General features: G+C 45.8%; 1 protein-coding gene across 1 annotated transcript; it reads right to left on the bottom strand.

Annotated features, from left to right (window-relative positions):
• Positions 1–1,030: 1,030 nt before the first annotated feature.
• pnhd (pinhead) lies at positions 1,031–20,435 on the bottom strand. Its single transcript, XM_080213289.1, has 7 exons — positions 20,144–20,435; positions 14,513–14,602; positions 10,043–10,185; positions 8,805–9,072; positions 5,620–5,801; positions 5,452–5,510; positions 1,031–1,947 (listed from the first exon to the last, which is right to left on the bottom strand). The coding sequence occupies exons 1-7, from the start codon at positions 20,433–20,435 to the stop codon at positions 1,788–1,790; spliced, it is 1,194 nt and encodes a 397-aa protein (XP_080069415.1). The 3' UTR covers positions 1,031–1,787.
• Between the last annotated feature and the right edge of the window lie 6,870 nt (positions 20,436–27,305).

Below are 27,305 nucleotides of genomic sequence, written 5' to 3' on the forward strand. Positions count from 1 at the left end.
AACCTACACATCCTGGGACACCAAGAGTCAATTTAGTATGGCCAACCAGCCTAACCCATCTTTGGAGTGTGGGAGGAAACTGGAGCACCCAAGGGAAACCCACGCAGACACGGAGAGAATGTGCAAACTCCACACAGACAGTGGTCGAAGCTGGGAATCGAATCCAACCCCCTGGCGCTGTGAGGCAGCAGTGTTAACCACTGTGCTAATGTATCGCCCCACCATGTCAGAGCTGGACAAACAACTGTAAAGTTGCGTTATTTATTCACACGGTAAAGCTTATTTTACATTTGGCTCCATATGGCCATACTAGACAAATATATTTGCATATTGAATACAGAGCTATTGGAGCTCAATCAAGAGAACAGCAGCCACTGGCAACACATCCGTGCTGCTTGTTGTCAGTCTTCTCAGACGGACTTGTATACTCTCTCTGCTAAAGTGGGATCAATCCAATAGAATAGATCCAGCCCAGTTTAACAATCATTTGAACCCCAGTGGCTACATACAGGGCTCAGTGCATCTGAAATTCCAATTGTACCCTGGGAGGTAAAGCAGTGGATCATCACTGGTATCACCAGAGGGGTCAGAAGCCGGTCCTGCAGGGAAACTGCCCATATACACTCTTAAGCAATTTCCCAAGAACAGAAACAAGGTACATTTTGCTAGTGTCTCCCTCCCCTTACCTACCTCCACCCACCTTCAAGTGGCACCTCTGGGAAAACTCAGGAATTCTGCCCAAAACACTCAACACTCTTTAGGGAAACAAATACTAACTGAAGGCTGACATGAAATCACAGAAGTCCCAGGAAAGGCCCTGGAATATGTACAATCATGAGTAGATCCCAGAGGGGACCAATTACTTTCTGAGAGATCCTTTTGAAGTGGAAGATTTGACTAACGTACGATTCAGTGAGTCCTTCTCTGACTTCCTCTCCGCTGTCAGAAACAGCTTCGTTGCTGGTTGCTGGAGTGAGTCCTGCTGCTGAGATGTCCTTACAGACACAGGCCTCTGCTCCCAAGTCTGCACGTTGCCCCATTCATGTGATTTGTGATCAGGTCCCAGGCTCAATACCTCTGCTGTGCTGAGTTGCCGATATTTATTAATTAGTCTTTATGCCCTGACTATGGTGCTAAGTACGTAGCTGGGGAATACTGCTCCTTAACCACACCTAATAACCCATGCTGGTAAGTATAGGCTTATGCTGGATACTCATTTATACAAATGAAAAATTGGCCACGCCAGAGAGATAATGATGTCTCTTTAACCGTATCCAGTGTCCGGAAAAGGAAGAGGTCACAACTTGCATTAAAGTAAAACATCATGCAAGACAGCAGATTAACATTTAAGAGTTTGGGCAGTGTCAGTTTTACCGGCACTGTGGATGTGAAACTGGATATATAGCAGCACCTTTCCACATTAACTGGGGCGGCACAGTGGTCAGCATTGCTGCCTCACAGCGCCAGGGACCCAGGTTCGATTCTCAGCTGAGGTCACTGTTTGTGTGGAGTCTGCATATTCTCCCTGTGTCTGTGTGGGTTTCCTTCGGATGGTCTGGTTTCCTCCCATAGTCCAAGATGTGCAGGTTAAGTGGATTGGCCATGCTAAATTGTCCCTTGTTGTCAGGGGGACTAGCTAGGGTAAATGCATGGGGATAAGGCCTGGTTGAGATTGTGGTTGATGCAGACTTGATGGACTGAATAGCCTCCTTCTGCATTGTAGGACTCTATGATTCTAATATCAAAGCGTTTGTTGATGTAATCCTTCATTCTCTCTCTCTGGTTCGCTATAAGCTTATCCTGTGGCATTTGCAGGATTTAATAGCGTAAACAGTCCTGAAATTTCCACGTCTGCTCCTGAATGTGTGGGTTTCATATTCTCGAGGAAAGCAACCATTTGATGAGCCGTATTCACAAACTGTGCACCGGTTCTTGCTGTGAGTATCCCTGAAAAAAAAGGGGAGAAATAATCAGCTACATCTTTGAGAGCAGGAGAACAAGCCCTGCCTGAGAGACTTTGGTCAGATATCAAGCGGTGAGAAGGTGATACAGCTGAAACTGGGATGGAGTCCACACTGTAACCAACAATTCAACACATCTTGATTGGGTCAAAAACCTAACTAGCTTTTAAATACAATCAGACAACGGCTTAGCATTGACTTACTGCATCCCTGTTTCTTCAGTAAAACCCAAGCCTTGCAAATTAAATAAAGGCAAAAGATAAATGTTTTAGCATATTGAATACAGAGCTATTGGCTGGAATCTGAAACAAAAGCAGAAAATGCTGGAGAAACTCAGCAGGTCTGGCATAATTTGTGGAGAGAGAATCAAGCCAACGTTTTGATAATGGATGACCCTTCCTCCGAGCTAAAGGCAAGGAAAATAGGAAATGATTTTTCTTCATAGTATAAATCATGTCCTATTTTCTTTGTCTTTAGCTCTGACAAAGGGTGATCCAGTCTGGAAACGGCTCTATTCTCCCTCCACCGATGCCGTCAGACCCGCTGAGTTTCTCCTCCTTTCACATTGCCTGCTACAGCCAGAATTAAACAGAAGTTAGAACAACCTGAGCTCGAGGCACGCAGTTCACATCACAGAGTGTACACAGGAAAAGCAGCAACCTAAAATTTCTATTCTGAAACAAACTGGCAAAATTACTTTGAACTGTATCCTGTATGTGTCTGTCACCACATCAAAGAAATCTACTGATGATAAGAAGTAATAGCTTCTGCCCTCAAGAACAAATGCAGGCAAACCCCATCAGAAGAATATTTTATTTAAAAGGTTATGTCGATAATAATATTGTAAACACTAGCTATATCAGAGTGTTAAACAGAAAACTGATAGATCTTAGTGACTTAGATATCAGATATCTCTAAGCGACTCACTCAAAGACTGGCTTCTTCTCAATAAGTTATTCATAGAATGAATATGCCTGAGTGCGGTACATGGAAACTGTGTACCTATCATTGAATAAACAAATAAACTATCTTTTATCCTGTCTCTAATATTGTGTTGGCCTACTGAAGATTTTTCTTTATTGTTCATGCTGGTACTGGATACCAAGGATGTGAAGTAAATCAGTTTATTCCATGATTAAGTGATGTCATGGTGTGTACCAAAGGTTTCGGATGGAAAAAAACGTGGAAGAAAGGACCCTGTACGTTCAATATTTCGATGGTTTTATTTTTATTTTCAAATTAAGGATCCATGGGCAATTGCGCCTTGAAATGATTTTCAATATTGTTAGTAGCTCATCACTTAAGATGGGCAGTGCAGTGACACAGTGGTTGGCACTGCTGCCTCACAGCATCAGGGACCCAGGTTTGATTCCTGGCTTGAGTCATTGTCCGTGCGGGGTCTATATGTTCTCCCTGTGTCTGTGTGGGTTTCCTCTGGGTGCTCCAGTTTCCTTCCACAGTCTGAAAGACGTGCTGGTTAGGTGCACTGGTCATGCTAAATTCTTTTTTGATTTGATTTGATTCATTATTGTCACATGTGTTAGTATAGAGTGAAAAGTATTGTTTCTTGTGCTATACAGACAGAGCACACCATACATAGGGAAGGAAAAGAGAGGGTGCAAACATAGTGTATTGAATTAGAACATTGTCAGAGAGTTTTAGAAACATAGAACGAGAATAAAAGATAGAATTAGAAGATATGCTGGGCACAGCTTGCAAGAAGCTGCTGTGCTCCAGCGCCATCTTGAAATTTAGTTACCCTCAGTGTACCTGAACAGGCATTGGAGTGTGGCGATGAGGGGATTTTCACAGTTATTTCATTGCAGTAATAATGTAAGCCGACTTGCGACACAAATGAATAAACTAAAAGAAGTTGTTCATGTTTCTCTGACATCTATTTAAAAAGCAGCAGTAATTTAAACAAGCAGATACTTTCCCTGAAATTGTGATCCAATGGACACCTTAGGAACTATTCTTCTGGTGATAATGTTATGGTTTCTGAAGGCGTGAGTTGAACAATTGAAGACCATTCTAGTCAGGATTGTCTTGGAAATATGAAAATTCTTTCAACAGACCCAAAGAAAAGAACTCTTGATTCTCAATATCATCATAAAATAAAGGATTATCTTTGGCTTTTACTTTGCCTCTTTAATGTTTCTATTCCTCTGCTGCTCCATTTTATGAAGGTAATTCCATTTCCCTTTTTCATTAACATCAAGTAAGTTAATTTAATCTCGTGTGCCTGCTCTGTTTCCATATCCATTCATCTCCCTTCCCTATAACCACCTAGCTAACTTGTTTTTGAGTGTTGACATGTGGTAGAATTTCCTCAGGGATTCTCCCAATCTCCCTTTGTAACTTTTGACAGAAACTTGGCAAAATAGTATAAACAGCTAATTGTGCTGTTGCCACAGGATTTCTGTGAATGCTATTGCAAGAGGATGGTGGAATCTTGTGGCTATTATTATACCCTGTGGTGTCTGCTTCAATCATTGACACCAATAGTGTATTCAATAGCCTCACAGACTCTGTGTAAAACATTGCTGCTGCTCCCCATCTTAAATCTCTTCTATTTAATCATATCCCCTCATTTTGGTCTCCTCAATCACTGGACTCTGTATCTATCAGTTCTGCCCCATCCTCTCATGGTTTCATACATCTTTTTTAAATCACCCTGTAATCAGTGAAGACAAAAACTGCGCAAAGTAATTCCAACTGTGATCTTTCCACAGAATCTCGACAGTGCTGAAAGAGGTCATTTGACCCATCGAATCTACACTGACTCTCTAAAAGAGCATCCCATCAAGGTCCTCCCCTCTGCCATGTCTCCATAACTCCACTGCATTTACTGTGGCAAACCCTTTTGGCACTAAGGGGCAATTTAGCATGGTCAATCCACTAAACCTACTCATCTTTGAACACTAAGGGGCAATTGAGCATGGCCAATCCACCTAACCTGCACATCTTTGGAGTGTGGGAGAAAACCCACGCAGACATGGGAAGAATGTGCAATTCCACACAGTCAACCAAGGCGTGAATCAAATCCAGATTTCTAATGCTGTGAGGCAGCATTGCACCACTGTGCTCTTAATATGGTTCAATATGAATTTGCTTTACAACTTGACTTTTGTACTTGCACATCTTGTCATACAGCAACATGCCATTAGCCTCTTTTGCTCATGGTTATCAAAAGTGCTGCTTTTGCTGTCTTATAAATTTGAACCCTTAAATTAGTTTACTGTTGCTTGCAACCCCAGCAAAGTACCATTACTATTTTCAAAATATTTCCCTTGCAGCAGAACAGGGAGAAGCTGTTTCTTGTGCTTGGATTCCAAACCTCTATAGGCAGTAATACTAATTGATTAAACTTCCAGATCTGTATTGGAGATCACGGTGTCCACTGTCACGTTACAATGAGTGAAACTCAGCATCAGGCTGTGCCTTTTGGAAAAGATGGGGATGGGAGAGAACTAGGACCAGCTGTGCTTACCTTACGAGATAGCCACTTCCTGCAGTACATACTCCCAAACATCTGCCAACATCGATTTCCTGTAAGATTATCACAACAAAGAGACAGAGTCACTTCAGGAACCTGCACATGAACAACAGCCAAACACTGAGCAAACTGCAGCTGCTGCGTAATTAACACCTCCACTACCTCAAGTCTTTCTTCCTTCTCACCGCTGGAGTTGATGGTGATCACATAGTAATACTCCACATGGGGCAGTCTGTAGCAGTTCTCTGTCATCTCACACAATTCCACAGTTTGAATAAGCTCCAATCCGTTTGGACTGTCCAACACAACTGATGCAAATTTGGTGGGTACACATCCCAAGCCACCTGCAGGGAGTAAACAAAACAAGGGCAATATACGTCAGGAAAAATCCCAAACTTCTTCCTTGTGGATTTACTCAGGGAGAAATACATAAGCAGCTGTCACCTCAGGGGGAGGTATAGGATTCCAGCTCTCAGCAGTGATAAATACTGCTTTCTAATATAAGTCATGACTTTTGGGGTCAATGCTGTACAATGAATGCTGTGCAATTGTTGGGGAATTAAATGCTCTGCAACTTTTCTACCACCTCTAACACCACCTTCAAGAAGTGAACCGCTATCCAAATCTTTTTTAATTCTGCCAAGAATAATATTTACCATCATTTTTAGTTTTTCTTAGAAGTTAGTGGCCCAGGAACAGCACCGACCAATTTCCCTGTTGCCCATTACCGCTCACCTTTCTTATCATCCTAACTATCTTTTGCCTTAATATTCTGCTCCGACATCTCCAGATTTCAATCAGTGTTGAGTCCAATGTCTGCTGAATATTATTGAAAATGATAGAATGGGCTGTGATTCATCACCTGTTTTACACTATCACACATTAGATCATAATCTAGCCCCCTGAGGTTACACATTGAGATCACACATTGAAATTATATGCCAAAGTTGGGCTGAATTTTCCTGGTTTGTTGGGGGGAGGGGTTGGAGGTGGCTTCCCACCATCAGCAGTATAAGGAGTGCGCTTGTAATGAATTCCGCTCAGCCCACTTCCTGGCAGCTCCTATACCTTGATGTCCACCCCATTACTTCCTTTCCTCACAAAAAGCTCATTGGTGGTGAGAATTTCATTAAAATCCCTCCCAGTTCCAGAGAATCAATGCTCCCTCCTTCAGTGAAACTCTGAATGAACACAGTTTCATAAGACAGCCATCAAGTCAATGGGTGAGAATTTTACTGAAACGTCCGCCCGAGGTTCATATGATCCCGCCCGAGGCCAATGGAGAATGCCGTTCTCCAAGCCTCGCCCTCCCCTGCAATCAGGGCGGGTGTGCTGGTAAAATTCTGGCCAATGTTTCCACGTGTGGAGGAATCCAAAATTACGGGTCATAAGTATATGGTAAAGGGTGGGATTTTCCAGCCCTTCAAGTTGGCAGGATCTTCCGGTTTCGATGAAGGTGAGCCCCTGTGATGGGTTCCCTAGTGGTGGGATGGGCAAACCATGTAAAAACCGGAGATATTGGCAGGACTGGAAGATTCTGCTGGTGACCAATGGCAAGCAACCTCCGCTGCTGGAAAACATGCCACAGGGAAAGCCATGAAGTCCTATCCAATGATGAATAAAACCAGGAATGAATTCAGGATAAACTTTTTTACCCAGCCAGCTGAGAATGAAATGTGGTTAGAATATGGAACTTGCTGCCACATGGATCTGGGGAACATGGATCTGGGAAATATGGATCTGTGGAATCTGGCTCTGTGGAACATGGATCTGCGGAGGTGAATTAGCAAAGAAATGTTTCAGAGGATGTTGGATAAGTACAAGAGGCAGAAAGAAGTTGGGTGTCCTGATAGACTTCAATGCAGTTACAGAAGGAGGTTCATATGGTAAATAAACATCAGAATGGGCCTGCTCTTGTACTGTAAATTCAACAGTAAATTCTTTCCTTGTTTTACCCAAGGACTCAAATAATGGACAACAAACAGTCTGCAGGAGAGAAAATAAAAATACAGACTGTTACCCTGAAAAGCTGTGGCCTTTATTCCCTTTATATTTTATTGACAATCACATTAACTAACTGAACAGATTTATATTGAATGTAGATTCCTGAGCAGCAAATCACCATTCATTACAACCTTCCAGTTCCATTCTTTGAGTGTGTGAGGAATGAGGGCTGAAGCTTTTTAGTTTCCATCACGTGCCAGTGTTCCCTTCCCACAGAGAATAAGATATTTTGAAAAGATTTGGGTGAGGTTAGCAAGGTGGATCAAAAATCACTTTGGTTGCGCAGAAATGCTGTTAATTTCAGCAGCCAGCCCTCCCTCATCATCTCTCCATCTACCAGCCCTCCTCCCCTTCCCAACCACCGCTCCTGTCCACCCACCCACCACCTCTCCCTACCCACTGACCCACCCCCTCCCTACCCACCGCCTCTCCCTCACTTTTCCAACCACAACCTCTCCCCACCCAGCCCACTGGTCCCCCTGCACCCTCCCACCCACCCACTGACCCATCCCTCCCCATTCACCTCTCCCCAACCTCTCCAACCACCCACCCCTCTGACCCCCCCACCCACCCCTCCTCACTCACCTCTCTCCACCTTCCCCAACCACCCACCCCTCTAACCATCCCCTCCCCTCTCCAACCACCCAATCCTCCGATCCACCCTCCCCTCCCCAGCCACGCACCCTTCTCTTCCACTCTCCCCTCCCCAACCATGCACCGTTCTCTCCCAACCTCCCCTCTCCAACCACCCAATCCTCCAATCCACCCATATCCCTCTCCACCCACCCCTATCTAGCATCAGATCATTCAACTGAGACATTAAACTGAGGCCTCCCCTTGTGCCTCCCAGGTGCCGCTAAAGGATTCTATGGTTATAGATCATAGATCATAGAACCCTACAGTGCAGAAAGAGGCCCTTCAGCCCATCGAGTCTGCACCGAACACAATCCCACCCAGGCCCTACCCCCATATCCCTACATATTATACCCACTAATCCCTCTAACCTACACATCCCTGGACACTAAGGGACAATTTCTTAGCATGGCCAATCAACCTAACACGCACATCTTTGGAGTGTGGGAGGAAACCGGAGCGCTGAGGCATTCTCACCCTCTTTCCTGGTGAACTTTCATCCACCTCAACCTTCATCACTGAATGCAGTCTTCCTGCTCTCACTCATATTGCTGTTTGTGATGGGCAAATTGGCTGTCACCTTTCCCAAAGGACAATGGTTGACTACATTTCAAGAAGCACTTCATTGGCTTTGGGAGGCCAACAAGGTGCTATATAAATGTAAGTCCTTTTGTTCTTTTGCTAATAGCTAACCACTTGGAATGAAGTACCTGGAGCTTTTGGATTGGAACACTTGCCCACATCTACAGTGACCTCCAGTGGACTGTCAGGTGAATATGTTTTCAGAAGAGGAGATCGAACACACGCTGTCAGTCTCACATTGCACTGACACTCCTCAATCACCTCCAGCACTCGGACTCCATCCAACAGCAGAAATCGCTCCACCCTCATGTGCACTGGCTCGCACAGAGAATCACGTGGGCATGATGAGCCCATTGGTGTCCTGGCATGTTCCAACGTGCGCTCCAATAGCCGCCTCTGAAGAAAGGAGATGAAGCAATGTGACACTAGTGAGACAAGGTTCGAAATGAATCTGACACAATGCCCTGCAATTGTCTTCCAACAAAATAACATATCCTCGATTCTTAATAATAATCAGGTGATTTGCTCCATTGTTCCAGTGCATTCAACACTAAAATCCCATTTCCATTGGAATCATCTTCCCATTTCTGCAGAATTCCTGATCCTATTTATACTGAAACCTCCATTTATATCTCACGAAAGAACTTTGACAGAAAAGCAGAATACCCGAATACTATAAGTCTGAAATAAAAACAGAACATGCTTGAAAATAATGGGACAGACAGCATCTATTGAGGGAGAAACAGAGGTAATGGCTGGAACGGGTGGCACAGTGGTTAGCACTGCTGCCTCACAGCGCCAGGGACCCGGATTTGATTCCCGGCTTGGGTCACTGTCTGTGTGGAGTTTGCACGTCCTCCCCGTGTCTGCGTGGGTTTCCTCCAGGTCCTCCGGTTTCCTCCCTCAGTCCAAAGATGTGTGGGTTAGGTTGATTGGCCATGCTAAATTGGCCCTAGTGTCAGGGGGATTAGCAGAGTAAATATGTTGGGTTATGGGAATAGGGCCTGGGTGGGATTGTGGTCGATGCAGGCTCGATGGGCTGAATGGCCTGCTTCTGCACTGTAGGGATTCTATGATTCTAATTCTCTGACCTTGCTTGTGGCTGGGATTCCCCAGTCCCGCTGCAATGAATGGCGATTTGGCTGAGTGCCAGATTTTCCGTTCTCGTTGGCAGTGGTTGCGAGGTGCGCGAGACTGGAGAATTCTAACCAATGTTTCAGGACAATGACCTTTCACAGAAGACTAGGATTCGCTCCCACCGCTGAGGGCTTTCACTCCTGCGGCTTCCTTACAATATAAATACTTCGCTTTGTTTGAAGTTTCAGTTTTCCTGCAAGTTAAAATGAAGAGTGTTCTCTCAAATTACCTTTTTACTCTGGAGTTGTTCCAACACGGAGAGATGTTTAGGGAATCCCAGGAATTCAGAGTAGTAGTTGACTGATCTCTGGGAATTGCCGCAGTGGGAATGACATTTCCCAATGTCCACACTGACAGGGCTGCTGGAGATATCTGCCAGGACAAAACGGTGATGGTCATTAAGGAGCAGCAGAACCCACATTTACACTCCGTTGAAAATGGAAATTGCAGCTTTTTACAAAATGATCTTTCCAACCTCTATTCATTGAAAGTATCACAAACAAAGCAACTGAAAGAGTTTCACAAACTGAGCAAAGAGGAAAATGGTGAAAGTCTAGATGAGTTTGAAAAAGCTCTGCTTGAGAGAGAGAGAGAGAGAAAGAAAGAGAGAGAGAATCAGAGAGAGAAAGAATCAGACAGAGACAGAGAGACTGCACGCGCCCAACAAAGAGAACATAAGGAAGAGTAGGAGTGGATCATTTGGCTAGTCAAGACTGCTCCTCCGTTCAGTTTAATTATGGCTGATCTTGGGCTTTGACTCCATTTTCCCGCCTGCTCTCCATGTTCCTTATTTCCCTAAGAGACCAGAAGTCTGCCTATCCCAGCCTGAGATTTATTCACTGAGGGAGGATCTCATCCCCCTGAGAATTCCAAAGATTCACAACCCTTTGAGTGAAGATTTTTCTTCTCATCTCAGTCCCAATGATCCGCACTGATCCTGAGATGGCTTTTATTGTGCCGCCAACTAATCACTCCCCACCCCTCTCACCCACTTCCCACTCCACAGCCCAAACACCACCACCCCCAAAACAATCGCATTCAGGATCCTACGATAGTCAGACTATAGGAAGGGGACAGAGCACCACATAAAGATGACAGATAGAGCTAGGGTGGCCATTTGTCCAGTTTTATAATAAGCAGTCTGGTTTTCAGCAGGCGTGGCCCCAACCCAGTACTAAACACCTATATGTTCCAGTTCAAAGATGTGCAGGTTGGGTGGATTGACTGTGCTAAATTGCCCCTTAGTGTCAGGGGGACTAGCTAGGGTAAATGCATAGGGCCTGGGTGGGATTGTGGTCAGTGCAGACTCAAGGACCAAATGGCCTCCCTCTGCACTGTAGAATTCTATGGTTCTATGATTATATGTCCAGTATTTCACCCTGCTGTCAATGAATGGCATGGTGGCACAATGGTTAACTCTGCTGGCTCACAGCGCCAGGGACCCGGGTTCAATTCCTGCCTTGGGTGACTGACTGTGTGGACTTTACACATTCTCCACATATTTATGTGGGTTTCCTCCAGTGCCCCGGTTTCCTCCCACAGTCCAAAGATATGCAGGTTAGGTGGATTGACCATACTAAATTTACACTTAGTGCCAAGGAAATTAGCAGGGTAAATACATGGGGTTACAGGGATAGGGCCTGAGTGGGATTGTTGTTGGTGCAGGCTCGATGGGCTGAATGGCCTCATTCTGCACTGTAAGATTCCACAATTCTTCTCTGAACAATCTATTGGTCTTGGATTGTGTTGCTAGCCCACAAAATGATGAATAGTTCACCTCAACCAGCTGCAGTACGAATCCTGGCCCCATTCCTGATTTCCATAGTAGCGGGCTCACGAGCATGGATAGTCCGTGGCAACGAGCTTCATGCTCCCTCGCCACTGAGAACCAGGCGGTAAACTGAGGATAACAAGGGGCGGTCAGCACAGGAGGGTGGCCCGAAGCAAACAGAGGGACTTTCACCCAGGAGAATTTAACCCAGGGCAACGGCTGGCTTCAATCTGCTACCTCTGGAAATAAACCAGCCCAGGAGAAAGAAAACTTTGCAAATGTGGGACACCCCCATGGGGAGGGCCCAGCACCTCGAGCACTACCCCATTGAAAAACACTCCCAGATATAGAAAATCAGAACTCACTGACTGATTATACCCCAATTTTGCAATCTTCCAAAACTTTCATGGTGATATTTAAAATTAGTTGGTGGTTAGATTTATACGTTTTGAAGTATTTTGAATTACCTGCGCTTCCATCAGTCACATGACCAGCCCTCTTCTGATCCTTTTTTTCTAGTTGGTGTCTGTTAGGGACCTTGCAGAGTAAAACTGCACCTCAGGTGTGAAGAAGGATGTGTGAAGAGTTAAGCTGCAAATTGGGATAAGAGGATGCTCAAGACAGAGAGATACAGAGTGTGGAATTAATTCAACAGAGGAAATGTATGGAGAAGTGAAAAGACCTGCATAAAATGAGTGCATTCCCACTCAAGGAGAAAAGAGAGTGCAGCAGGAGTGTGGGAGGGAGACTGAATAAAAAGAGAGATTACACATAGAAAAATTGATGCTAAATTTACACCACTGCTATGGGTGTGAGACAGGTCCGCTGACCATTTGTAATCCCCTCCTGCTTCCTGCATGCACTCACCAGACCAGCCCACCTTTGAAATGCTGAATTCTCTGTTCTACCCACACAGTCTGCCTGACCTAGGGGAAGGCAGTGGCATAATGGTATTGTGGCTGGATCAGTAATCCAGAGACCCAGGATAGTTTTTAGTTTACTTTATTTATTAGCGTCACAAGTAGGCTTACATTAACACAGCAATGAAATTACTGTGAATTTCCCCTAGTTGCCTGTTTGGGTACACTGAGGGAGAATTTAGCATGGCCAATGCACCTAACAGCACGTCTTCGGACTGAGGGAGGAAACCAGAGGAAACCCGCGCAGACACGGGGAGAACATACAGACTCTGCACAGACAGTGACCCAAGCTGGGAATCGTTCCCTGCTGAGTGAGGCACCAGTGCTAACCACTGTGCCACCTCTCAGATAATGTTCTGTAGTTCAAATCTCACCATGGCAGATAGTGCAATTTGAATTCAATAAAAAATCTGCAATTAAAAATCTAATGATGACCATGAAGTTATTGTCAATTGTTGTAAAAACCCATCTGGTTCACTAAAGTCCTTCACGGAAGGAAATCTGCCACCCTTATCCTGTCAGGCCTACATGTGACTCCAGACCCACAGCAATGTTAACTGCCCTCTGAAATGGCCTAGCAAGTCACTCAGTTCATGGGCAATTAGGAAATGGACAACAAATGCTGGCCTGGCCAATGACACTCACATCCCATGAAAGAATAAAGAAAATCCCCTTCTGACTCATGTATCTTTTGGGTTGTACCTTAAAATCTGACGATCATAATCCTCAAATTATTTTGCAGGTTTGTTTTTCTGTAACGTTTTGTTTCATGAGAAACTTCTCAAGGTTCTGTTTGCTCAAGCATTAACATTAAATACCAGCCACATTTAAAGGAAAGCAGATCATTTCTGGCATGTTATTTAATATTCCATTTATTCTGTACTTTATCTTCTGGTTCTAGACTTCCAATGTCTGCAGTTTATTGCTTTCTATGTCCAGAAGGGAGTTTTCCATTGCCCACATACAAGCTGGAGGGAAAGGTTCCTAACCATATAACAGTTAACTTGAGTTTAAGTGGGTTAGTTTTCCAGGGTGTCAGGATAGACGGTGAACATTATATAAATCAGGTTTGACATTTCATTAGATTTACAATTGTTTCCGCATTGAGGGAGAGTCTAGGACCAGAGGACATAATCTCAGAATGTGGGGTCACCCACTAAAACAAAGACGCTATGAGGTGGCACAGTAGCACAGCAGTTAGCACTGCTGCCTCGCAGCACTAGGGACCCGGGTTTGATTCCCTGATTGGGTCACTGTCTTGTGGAGTTTGCACATTCTCCCCGCGTCTGTGTGGGTTTTCCTCCGGGTGCTCCAGTTTCCTCCCACAGTCCAAAGACGTGTTGGTTAGGTGCATTGGCCATGCTAAATTCTCCTTCAGCGTACCCAAACAAGTGCTGGAGTGTGGCAACAAGGGGATTTTCACAGTAACTTCATTGCAGTATCAATGTAAGCTTACTTGTGGCTAACAAACAAACTTTTTTTTCTTCACTCAGAGGGTGATGAATCTGTGGAATTCTTTATCGCAGAGGGCTGTAGAGGCTGGGTCATTAATTACATCCAAAGCTGAGATAGATAGATTTTTAATCAGTAAGGGAATCTAGGGTTATTGGGGGATAGGCGGGAAAGTGGAGCTGAGGATTATCGTATCAGATCTGTCATGATCTCAGTGAATGGCCGAACAGACCTGATGGACTGAATGCCTCTGCTCCCTGTGCCTTATTGCCTTACAGTCCATGATGTCCTCCTCTAGCTAGTTTTATTCCAGGATCAGGTTGGAACCTGACTCCAGATTTATATTGTATGTTTAGCATTGGTGAAAGCTAAACTTGTTTACTAGAAATACTCAACTTGCAGATAGATTTAATCTTGGAGAGCTATAGACGGAAGACAGTCTGAAGACATGGGATAGAGCAATTGAGCAGGTCACAATGTATGCTGTCTATAGAAAGAATTGAAAAGAGGAAATGGGAAAGAGATTGACTGCAAGATCTCTGGGATCTTCTCTAACCTTTCCCTATGAAGATATAATGAGGTTGTCTCCTACAGCAGTGCCTCTCCTTGAACACAATGTTCCTGGGAGCAGCCTGAATTCCAGCACCTAGACAGCAAGCACATCAATCATAAAAATAATTAATGTTACAAATGTGAAAGAAACACTCAAATGTTCACTTTTGAATTTGCAAGGTGGATAAAAGAAAAAAGACTCTTTGTATTGTAATGTGATGCTAAGCTTCATCCAAGGCCTGTTCCAAGCTCCAGAAGGTGGCATGGTAGCACAATGATTAGCGCTACTGTCTCACAGTGCCAGGGACCTGGGTTCGATTCCCAGCTTGGCTCACTGCCTGTGTGGAGTTTGCACATTCTGCCCATGCTTGCATGGGTTTCCTCCCACAGTCCGAAAGTTAGGTGCATTGGCCATGCTAAATTCTCCCTCAGTGTACCTGAACAGGTGCCAGAGTGTGGCCACTAGGGGATTTTCACAGTAACTTCATTGCAATGTTAATATAAGTCTACTTATGACACTAATAAGTACATTTTAAAAAACAGTCTCCTATTTCTCATCCACGTTTCTCATCATCTGGAAGTACAATGTTGATTTTCATAAGTACTCTGGCAGCTCTAACTCACTACCACCTCCCGCAGTGATTCCACTGTTAAACCACCAGACTGCCTTATCAAACACTCAGTATTGGATGAACAGAAAATCCCTTTGATGGGAAGACTGAAGCCATTGTCTTTGGGCCTTGCTAGATTCTGACTCCCTCCCTCTCCCTGGCATCTGTCCGTGGTGAAACCAGACTGTTTGTACAGTAAGAAGTTTCACAACACCAGGTTAAAGTCCAACAGGTTTATTTGGAATCACGAGCTTTTGGAGCACTGCTCCTTCATCAGATGAGTCACTGTTTGTAACCTTGATGTTATATTTGACCCCGAGATGAACTAACGACCAGATGTTCACACATTCATTAAGACCTTCGATTTCTTTTTTTAAAATTTATTCATTAATCACAAGTAAGACTTACATTAACACTGCGGTGAAGTTACTGTGAAATTCCCCTAGTTGCCACAGACTGGCACCTGTTTGGGTCAATGCACTCAACCAGCACATTTTTCAGACTGTGGGAGGAAACCAGAGCATCCAGAGGAAATCCACAGACACAGGGAAAATGTGCAAACTCCATCCAGACAGTGACCCAAACAGGAATCGAACCCAGGTGCCTGGTGCTGTGAAACAGCAGTGCTAACCACTGTGCTACCGTGCTGCCCCACTTCACCTCAATAACACTGTCTGACTTTATCCCTGCCTCAGCTGAAATTCTCATGGCTTTGGTGCCTCTAGATTGGATTATTCCAGTGTACTCTGGGCTGGTCTCCCATATTCTACCCACCCTTATCTTGATATCATCCAACACATCAGACTCACATCTAGTCCAGTTCACCCCTTTGCTCTCTAACCTTCATTGGCTCCCAGTTGAGCAACATAGAAACCATAGAATCCCTACAGTGCAGGAGAAGGCCATTCAGCCCATCGAGTGTGCATCGAAAACAATCCCACCCAGCTCTATCCCCGAAACCCTACACATTCACCTGCTAATCCCTCTAACATACACATCCCAGGACACTAAGGGGCAATTTACCATGGCCAATCAACCTAGCCTGCACAGCTTTGGACTGTGGGAGGAACCTACACAGACATGGGGAGAACGTGCAGATCCTGCACAGACAGTAACCCAAGCCAGGAATTGAAACTAGATCCCTGGAGCTGGGAGGAAGCAGTGCTAACCACTGTGTCACCACGCCACCCCAAAACACATAAAAATATCTTGAATTTAAATTTCTCGCCCTTGTCTCCAAATCTCTCTGGTCTTGTCCCTTCCTCTCTCTACGACCTCCCCCTGCCTCACAACCCTCCAAGGTCTCTGCACTCTCTAATTCTGCCCTCTTAGAGTATCCCTGGTTTTAATCACTCCGCCATTGGTGTCTGCACCTCCAGTTGTCAAGATTTTAAACTCTGGAATTCCCTATCTATCTGCCTAACTTTCCTCCTTTCAGACGCCCCATAAAACCTATCTCTGGCCAAACTTTTGATCATCTGACATAATGGGCAAAATTTTCCGGCTGTTCGTGCCAGCGGGATTCTCCAGTCCCGCTGCAATGAACAGAGATTTGGCTGAGTGTCAAATTCTCTGTCCTTCCTTGTGTGAACAGCCAGAAGATTAAAGCCAATATCTCTTCATGTGGCTCAGTGTCAAAGTTTGCTTTATAGTGTGAAGTGCTTTTAGGATGTTTAACTACCTTAAAAGGTGGTATATAAATATAGGTGGTTGTTTCTGTTGACTGTAACTTTAAGCACCAATAACTACTGTTAGTCGCCAGGTAAGATGTATCAACTTCAACTGACTTCCATCCTATCATAACCCCCATTGCCAGTTCATTTCTGTATCTTTCTTAGCCAGTCTACTTTCCCGTTTAATCCTAAACTTTATAGGCAACAGCTAAGTTGTGTAAATACCTGTTGAACCACCAGAGGGGAGGATGAGGGCAGCAAGAAGACACAGAGCTTTCCCAATCAGTCCAGGCATCTTCGTTCTGGGAACCGCTGAGTTTTGGCACTGGCTGGTGTGATCAGTGAGGACCTACTTATGTTTGGGAACACAAAAGGCGTGGCATGTACGCTGTTGACTTCACCCTTCATGTAAAGCCAAGCGGGCCTCAAAACAACATGTTCCAGACGAGCACTTCAAAGCAACTCTCTGCAAATTGGTGCAAGTGTGGGTGTGCTCGGACCTGTGGCTGGTAGAATGGAGTCTCAGAGTGTTTATGAATAGAATTGGCTGGGATTACTGTTTAATTCAATCAAAAACCTGCAGTGGCCACTTTGAAATTGGGAAACTTGAAAGGCTTCCTCCAGCTGCTTAGCAGAGATCAGACTGGGGGGGGGCGGGGTGAGGGAACACAGCAGGAGAGCAGGGACACTGAGAAAAATCAAAGACTCACTCTTATCAGAGTCTGCTACACTCCAGATTCAGTATGCACAACTCTATTTGATGATTCCTCTCTCCTGACCAGCCGGCATTGCTTTTGATTAACCCCAATTGTCCTCCCAAAAGGATTTAAATAACCTAAAATTACGATCAGATTGTGTCTGACACAGGGAAGCTCCTCACAATGTCAAAAAAAACAATGTCAAAGAGCCTCCAAAATAAACCACTGGGATCACAGGATAATTAAACTCATTGTGTGCGCATCCCTCACGCAGCCCAAGGCACACGCGGTGTGAACCAACATATCTGCTCTGAGGAGAAAGGCTGATTGGCCCACCCTAATTCACCCACCCAGAGAGCTCACACAATCTTCACCCTGCACCATCACTTCAAACAACTTTGGGGCTTTTGTCCCTGCTAGACATTTGTGTGAAGGAGAATTTTCAGATAAAAATCCTCGGATGATCTGTTACCACTTTGAAGCCATGTCCCAGAAGATAATCCACTGCAATATTCTTGGTTTATTTATCCCGTTCCTTTAAACAATATGATTCAATTTTATTAAATCTCCTTGCAGTTGCCTCCTTCCAAGGCTGAAAAATCCAAATCTGTCCAGTCTTTCCTCAGGCTCCTGTCAGGGACGGTCAGGCCTTAGGCTAAAAATTCAGCTGAACAGCACATGCTTTTCAAACACCAGCTCTTACACCTCCATTATGGTGGGTAAGAAGTACACACTCATAATGAGCCAGGGTGAGTTTTGGTAAGGGCCAAAAAAAATCGGTGTCTATTACCCATGCCGGAAACACAGACATTGGATCCTTTACATTAATGGCCTTTTCGAAACCCCCCTCCTCCACGCTGCCCACCCCCCCCACCCCCCACTATGAAATTTTAGCTATCCTTTCATCCAGCCCCTTATTCTAATGATGGTACCTGCGCATTCTTGACACACAAGAGTAGATCTTTGTTACTTTTGACAATAGATGGACAATGCTAACTCATTGGAAACACATATAATCTCTGGTCATTTTGTGTCCCAGGCCAGTACATGGTGCTGAAAATCCTGTTACCAGTTTCAGCAGCAGCAACATTTAAATAAGGCTCCAATTCTGTCATTTAGACATGAATTTAAATTTATAAATTTTGTGTGTAAGTAGCATTGACTGCTAAGGCCACCCATATGCAATGGGTGTCTACGTTCCTTGTGCTATGTGCAGAAGTGTGTTCAAGGAGGTGCATAGAAATGTCTTGCACTTACATAGCATCTTTCACAACCACAGGACATCTCAAAATACTTAGCACCCAAGGATATATCATGCAGGAATGCTTTACTTTAGGAAACAGGACAACCAATTTGTGCATAAAACCCCATAATCTGCAACATGATAATAACCAGATAATCTCTTTTGGTGATCTTGGTTGAGGGATAACGGAGAGAACTCACCTGCTCTTTCTCAAAACCACGGCTCTTTCACTTCCTTTGAGAGGGTGGACGGGGTCTTTGGTTTAATGATTAATACAAAGATCAACCCCTCTGACAGTGCAGCACTCTCTCAGTGCAACACTCAGAACCAACCTAGGGGGAATTTTCTATTCCCTGCTCCATCCCACGGTATGTTTTCTGTCAGTGGCAACAGCTCTCCATTGGCCACCAAAGGTGACCCCTCTTCCCGGATGGTGGGAAGGATGAGCCACACCAAACACCATTGACATTGGGTTGATTGGACCATCCCAACAGTAGCCAGTGGTGAGCTAACTCCAGAAAATTCTGCCCGAGAGTTCTGTACCCGTCTCTGGAATGGGAGTTGATCTCATAACCTCCTGGCTCATAAGTGAGAATGTTACTAATTGAACCACAGCTGACACACCTTTCCTGTATTAGGAGATTTTTGTTCCCCCTGTTCCCCAGCGCACAGGAGATTTGCCCCCAAGTGTTTCTGATGGCCCAGTTCATTAGTGTTTTGGTTTTGAAAGCACTGAAGCCCCTCTTGATGTTTTCTTTTACAGGAAAACACAGAGGAGAGAGAGGATTGTTGTACTGTGAGCCATAAGCCCAAGGTCAGTCAGGAAGAGGTGAAGATTCTGATAAACAAATGAATGACATTCTTGTTTCTTGTCTTCAATCTCTTGCGGGGACCCCCATGGACCCTCTGGTTTTTTTGCCAGACCAATTTGCTGTTTTTTTGGAAAAGGATACAGCCTGTTGGAACTGGTGCCCTCCTGCCTCATTACAGTGCTCATACTGGTCCTGTCCCTACCCTGTGTACAGGGCCACGTGCACTTTTGGGAAAACCCAGAACATCCCAGCTCAACATTGTGACACTTTGACGTTTTCTCTCATTGTTCCTAAATTATCCTCATTTATAAAGAAAGCAGAAACCCCCTCTCACATCTTCTGTCCCTAGAAAGCTCTACTGGGCCCATTCTGGCTCTTCCAGGTTCTGCCATTGCTATAAGGAAGTGTTTCTTAACGTTACAATTATTGTCCAGCTTTACAATGTTAGCGTATGTTGTGTGAACATTTCCTCAGAGCTGCCCCTTCTCCCCAGCCACAGCTTTGCTGGATTGACACTGGTAAATGGAACTCCTGCTGCACTTCTGGTGCAGTTAGAATGGCAGAGCACAAGCAACACCAAGAATATTCCGTCCACTACGTTCTCCAACCTTGCTCTCGTAGGCCAGGTGGTGAGCACTTAACAATCTTCGTCTTAGGCAGTCACTCGGAGCAGAGGATGAGATGCTTCCACTTCCGTTCAATGGGTTCTGAGATGAATGGTCCAATGCGTGGTCTGGTGACTCTAACACATGTGGGGCAAGTGGTATTTGTATGTCGAGGAGCTGAAATGAGTTTGTGCACTCTTTCTCCCAATACCTAGGCCTTGCCTGGATGGCTTCCTGACAAAGTTTCTCCATATTTTTGGTGTATTCCCATTGAACCATCTCCATTTTGATTGGTCACAAGCCAGAGACTCCCATCAGTGGCACAATGGTTAGCACTGCTGCCTCACAGTGCCAGGGACGCGGGTTCAATTCCCACTTTGGGTCACTAAGCAGAGTTTTGCACATTCTTCCTGTGTCTGCATAGATTTCCTCCAGGTTGTCCAGCTTTCTCCCACAGTTGAAAGTTGTGGGTTAGATAGATTGCCCCCCAGTGTCAGGGGGACTAACTGGGTAAATTCATGGGGTTACAGGGATAGGGGCTGGGTGGGATTGTAGCTGGTTCAAACTCAATGGGTCGAATGGCCTCCTTGTGCACTGTGAGTCGGTGAGGTTGTTTGAATTCCTCAGGGATGTTTTGAGGACATCCCTGAAATTTTTCTGTTCTCCTCCTGGGAGGTTCCCTACTGTGACCACAAGTTGATTTTGGAGTCTGATATCCGGCAAAACAACGCCCTGTTCTTCCCTGTGGAGATTGTTTTGAGTGTTTAGTGCCTCAATACAAGGTGTGTCAGCATGTGTATGAAACAGAATTCCTGTTATTAGTCTCAACTTTGTTTCTTACTTGTTTGAACCCTTGTCTCATTGACTTGCACTCACAATATTGGAAATATAAATAGCTTGACCTAACTTGTTCCAGTGACAGCAAGAATACTTTGGGAGTGGCCATTTATATTTGTCAAAGAAGCCTCTTTAAGAATCCATCGTTTGGTTTACATGGCGGCCATTTTTCCTTCTCTTGATTTGATTTGATTTATTAGTGTCATATGTATTGGGATGCAGTGAAAGTATTGTTTCTTGCACGCTACACAGACAAAGCATACCATATATAGAGTACACTGGGGCAAAGGAAAGGAGAGGGTGCAGAATGTAGCGCTACAGTCATAGCTCAGGTGTGGAGAAAGATCAGCTTAATATATAATAGGTCCATTCAAAATTCTGATGGCAGCAGGGACAAAGAAGTTTTTGAGTCGGTTGATAAGTGATCTCAGACTTCTGTATTTCTTTCCTGGTGGAAGACAGAATGTCCGAGGTGCATGGAGTCCTCGATTATGCTGGCTTCTTCTCCGGGGCAGCAGGAAGTGTAGACAGAGTCAATGGATGGGACTGTATGAAAACAGGCAGCTGATTCATAAGAACATAAGAAATAGGAGCAGGAGTAGGCCATCTAGCCCTTCGAGCCTGCCCCGCCATTCAATAAGATCATGGCTGACCTGTCGTGGCTCAGTTCCACTTTCCCGCCCTCTCCCCATAACCCTTAATCCCCTCTCTTATCAAGAACCCATCAACCCGCGTCTTAAAAATATTTAGCGAGGCAGCCTCCACCACTTCAACGGGCAGAGAATTCCAGAGATTCACCACCCTTTGAGTGAAGAAGTTCCTCCTCAACTCCGTTCTAAACCGCCTCCCCTTTATCTTGAGGCAGTGCCCCCTAGTCCTACTGTCTTTTTTGAGCGGGAAGAGTCTCTCCACCTCTATCCTATCCATCCCATTCATCATCTTATACGTCTCAATGAGATCTCCCCTCATTCTTCTAAACTCTAACGAGTACAAGCCTAGTTTATTCAGCCTCTCCTCATAGCTCAATCCCCTCAACTCCGGTATCAGCCTAGTAAACCTCCTCTGCACTCCCTCCAGGGCCAAAATATCCTTGCGCAGGTGGAAGCTTGCTGCTGCTGCCAAGGGATTATTGCTCTGTTAATGCAACTTGTTTCCAATGAGCTGCGGACAAAGAAAGAAATGTAAAAATGGGAGAACAGCCTGAGGAGGCCATTTCCCTTAAAACCAGAACATGGAAAGAACAAATAAAGAAAAGGCTCATTCTCAACCTGTCTGAGCTCCTGAGATTTTAATTTGTTGCTCCAGTCCCCCTGAGAATTTCTCGGGCTGCAAGATGTTGCCTCACTCAGAAGCCACATCATATCAGCTCTTTCAGGGCAGCGCAGACATCACAATAGACCAGGGTAGTTACTGCCTCAGAACAGCAGAGGGCACCTCAATACCAGGTAGTCCACCAGTCGCATTGGCACTAGCCACATTCAGTCCACCAAAGTCATTGGTGTGTTTCGGTGCTGTAATAACTGAAGAAGCCAACTGTAAAGGAACATTGTTTATTCATCAGAGCAAATGTTAAACCACAAACCTATGGCACGTGTACATGAGTTCCATCCAGGGTGATAGACTACTGGAGCCACTCAGGGCCTTATCAAGGGCTGGGGATACACATCACACCTGGTTAGGCAATTGCCTGTTATCACAGGAACTTGCATTCCATGAGTCCCACAGCGAGGTCAGCTAGCGATTCCCCACGTGAGCACTGGGGATTATCACAGTCCAACGCCGGCATACCCACATCATGATTATCACAGGTGCAGCATTTGACCTGTCCAAACAAATAGTGGGGCAAATACGTGGGATTACAGGGATAGGGCCTGGGTGGGGCTGTGGTTGGTGTAGACTCGATAGGCCGAATGGCCTCCTTCTACACTGTAGGACTTCTATGGTTTCTAAAACCAAGCACAGCATGAGAAAGATAAAGCGACACTCCTCGAGATTCTTGAAGGCACAGAGAGCCTCGAATGGTCACATACAAGAATCAGTGGAGGTGAGAGACAGGCACTAGGCTACAACCACAATCCCCACACACCCAGCCAGCGGACATTGATATGGGAGCTAGTGAGAAATTGGAGTTAAAAAACTAAAATCAGCCAGGTCAAATTGAATGGCAGAGCAGACTCGAGGGGCAGGTGGTCCATTCCTGATTCTTGTCCCTGATGGTTTTAGGATAAGGATTCACAGGGCTACACACACACACACACACACACACACACACACACACAGGCACACACAGACATACACAGACATACACACACACACACACACACACACACAGACATACACACACACACACACACACACACACACACACACAGACATACATACACACACACACAGACATACACACACACACAGACATACACACACACACACACACACAGACACACACACACACACACACACACACAGACATACACACACAGACATACACACACACACAGACATACACACACACACACAGACATACACACACAGACATACACACACACACAGACACACACACACACACACACATACAGGCACACACACCCAGACATACACACAGACACACACACACACACACAGCACACACACACACACACACACACACACAGGCACACACAGACGTACACACACACACAGGCACACACAGACATACACACACACACATACACACACACACACAGACACAGACACACACACAGGCACACACACACAGACACTGACAGCTGAAGTGTTTCCAGCATTCTACCCTTTATGGTTTAAAAGTAAATGAAAGCCTGGTGGAGGAGGCAAGGCCACAAATAGTAGTGCAGAGGTATTCAGCACGGGAGGCCATTTGGCCTGCTAACTCGTGCTGGCCCGAGGCCAGAATTGATCCACTTTTTTCCCCTACCCTCCTGAGGCTGTCACTGTGAAGCAGCAATGATTCCTCAGATGCTGAAGGAACCCAAGGGATTGGGGTTTGGTGGGGTGGGCGAGGGTGGCAGTGGCTAGCACGGGTGTAGCTTTCACAGAGGATGTCTCTGGTACCTGCACAATGCAATATGATTTTCAAAGGCGGGGTGTGGGAGAGGGTGGGGTGGGGGGAGCTTGGAATCCGCTCTCTGTCAGGTTGTTAATCTCATTGATGAGATCAGTAACGGGTCTCAGACGAGCAGTTCCAAATTTTCAGTCGGAAAGTAAGAGGAACATTCTCCAGGAGATGTCTCTCTGCAGCTGTCAAAAACACAGCTGGGGATTGGGTGCATTCAATATAAAACAGCGAATTAGTCACAGCAGCTCAGCCAGCGAGAAAGTGCTCCCAGCCATTGAGACAAAGCTCCCAGCCAGTGAGACAGTGCTCCCAGCCAGAGAGACAGTGCTCCCAGCCAGTGAGACAGTGCTCCTAGCCAGTGGCACAGGGCTTCCAGCCAGTGGCACAGTGGTCCCAGCCAGTGAGACAAAGCTCCCAGCCAGTGAGACAAAGCTCCCAGCCAGTGAGACAAAGCTCCCAGCCAGTGAGACAGTGCTCCCAGCCAGTGACACAGAGCTCCCAGCCAGTGACACAGGGCTTCCAGCCAGTGGCACAGGGCTTCCAGCCAGTGGCACAGTGGTCCCAGCCAGTGGCACAGTGGTCCCAGCCAGTGACACAGAGCTCCCAGCCAGTGACACAGAGCTCCCAGCCAGTGGCACAGAGCTTCCAGCCAGAGGCACAGAGCTCCCAACTAGTGACACAGAGCTCCCAGCCAGTGACACAGAGCTCCCAGCCAGTGACACAGAGCTCCCAGCCAGTGAGACAGTGCTCCCAGCCAGTGACACAGAGCTCCCAGCCATTGAGACAAAGCTCCCAGCCAGTGAGACAAAGCTCCCAGCCAGTGAGACAGTGCTCCCAGCCAGTGACACAGAGCTCCCAGCCAGTGACACAGGGCTTCCAGCCAGTGGCACAGGGCTTCCAGCCAGTGGCACAGTGGTCCCAGCCAGTGGCACAGTGGTCCCAGCCAGTGACACAGAGCTCCCAGCCAGTGACACAGAGCTCCCAGCTAGTGGCACAGAGCTTCCAGCCAGTGGCACAGAGCTCCCAACTAGTGACACAGAGCTCCCAGCCAGTGAGACAGTGCTCCCAGCCAGTGAGACAGTTCTCCCAGCCAGTGAGACAGTGCTCCCAGCCAGTGAGACAGTTCTCCCAGCCAGCGACACAGTGCTCCCAGCCAGTGACACAGAGCTCCCAGCCAGTGACACAGAGCTTCCAGCCAGTGACACAGAGCTTTTACAACTCATCCGCTTCATCCTGGACCACAATGTCCCCACCTTCAACAACCAGTTCTTTATCCAGACACACGGAACTGCCATGGGGACCAAATTCGCACCTCAATATGCCAACATCTTCATGCACAGGCTTAAACAAGACTTCTTCACCGCACAGAATCTTCAACCGATGCTATACTCTAGATACATCAATGGCATTTCCTTCCTTTGGACTCATGGTGAACAATCACTGAAACAACTATATGATGACATCAACAAGTTCCATCCCACCATCAGACTTACCATGGACTGTTCTCCTGAATCGGTTGCATTCTTGGACACACGCATCTCCATTAAGGACGATCACCTCAGCACCTCACTATACCACACGCCCATAACCTCACAATGCTCCACTCCTCCAGCTTCCACCCTAAATACGTTAAAGAAGCCATCCCCTATGGACAAGCCCTCCAGAAACATAGGATTTGCTCAGATGAAGAGGATCGCAACAGATACCTCCAGGCACTGAAAGATGCCTTCATAAGAACAGGATATGGCGCTCGACTCATCAATCAACAGTTCTGACGCTCCACGGTGAAAAACCACACCAACCTCCTCAGAAGACAAACATGGGACACGGTGGACAGAGTACCCTTCGTCGTCCAGTACTTCCCCAGAGCGGAGAAGCTATGACATCTTCTCCGGAGTCTACAACATGTCATTGATGAAGACGAACATCTCGCCAAGGCCATCTCCATACCCTCACTTCTTGCCTTCAAACAACCTCACAACCTCAAACAGAGCATTGTCCGCAGCAAACTACCCAGCCTTCAGCAGAACAGTGACCACGACACCACACATCCCTGCCACAGCAACCTCTGCAAGACATGCCGGATCATCGACACAGATGCCATCATCTCACGTGAGAACACCATCCACCAGGTACACGGTACATACTCTTGCAACTTGGCCAATGTTATCTACCTGATACGCTGCAGGAAAGCGTGTCCCGAGGCGTGGTACATGCAGACGCTACAACAACAGATGAATGAACACCGCTCGACAATCACCAGGCAAGACTGTTCCCTTCCTGTTGGCGAACACTTCAGCGGTCACTGGCATTCGGCCTCTGATCTTTGGGTAAACGTTCTCCAAGGCGGCCTTCATGACATACAACAGCACAGTGTCGCTGAGTAGAAACTGATAGCCAAGTTCTGCACACATGATGATGGCCTCAACCGGGATCTTGGGTTCATGTTACACTGTTTAAAACCCCCATGACTTGCCTGGGCTTGCAACATCTCACTTAAAGTCCTGTCTGGAGACAATACACATCTCTTTTACCTATGCTTAATACTATCTCCACTCACATTATCTGCACCTTTAAGGCTTGATTATCTGTAAAGACTTACATTCTAATCAGCGGTCTGTAAACTGAGTGTGTGCCTTTATATGCTCTGTTTGTGATCAGAACTCCCCACTCACCTGACAAAGGGGCAGAGCCCCAAAAGCTACTGGCATTTGCTACCAAATAAACCTGTTGGACTTTAACCTGGAGTTGTGAGACTTCTTACAATCTCTTGTCATATTCAGAGTTCTACGCGGCTCATGGATTTTAACCAGCAGCCAGTCGAGAGAGACTTGGTTTAATTGTAAGTGATATTTATGGATCACAGAATTACAAATTCTTACAGAAAGATCCATCACAGCTCCCACCTTAGCTCAAATTTGAATGGAGTGATAGCAATTGCTTAACGGTGTCTTCATTTCTTGAAGTGCCTTCCTTGCTAAACATGAAACTTGTTAAGTACAAAGAACTCCTGTAGCACCCTGATAATATATATTGCTGTAGGTATATCAAATGATCAGAAGATGATGAAGGACTCCAGAATCCACACCAGAACAAGTTTGTTGGCTTTAAGTGTGACTGTGCTAATCAGTTTGTAACAAAAGCCTTTGGCCATTTGGGTTCAGCAATATCTTATATTGTGCCCTGTCTAATCTTTCTCAATCCAGGCTTAAAATTGGCTTGTTTTTGTCCTTTGTTACTAAGGG

Source organism: Carcharhinus amblyrhynchos, chromosome 26 (assembly GCF_965287045.1).
Source record: "Carcharhinus amblyrhynchos chromosome 26, sCarAmb.v2.hapA, whole genome shotgun sequence".
NCBI lineage: Eukaryota > Metazoa > Chordata > Chondrichthyes > Carcharhiniformes > Carcharhinidae > Carcharhinus > Carcharhinus amblyrhynchos.

Coding starts and splice junctions, on each gene's coding strand:
- pnhd (XM_080213289.1), bottom strand. CDS start 20,435: ATGGAGATGGTTCAATGGGAATACACCAAAAATATGGAGAAACTTTGT. Junction 14,603..20,143: donor CGAGAGCAAGGTTGGAGAAC/GTAGTGGACGGA, acceptor CTTGCTGTCTAG/GTGCTGGAATTCAGGCTGCT. Junction 5,511..5,619: donor AGAAGGAAGAAAGACTTGAG/GTAGTGGAGGTG, acceptor ATAATCTTACAG/GAAATCGATGTTGGCAGATG.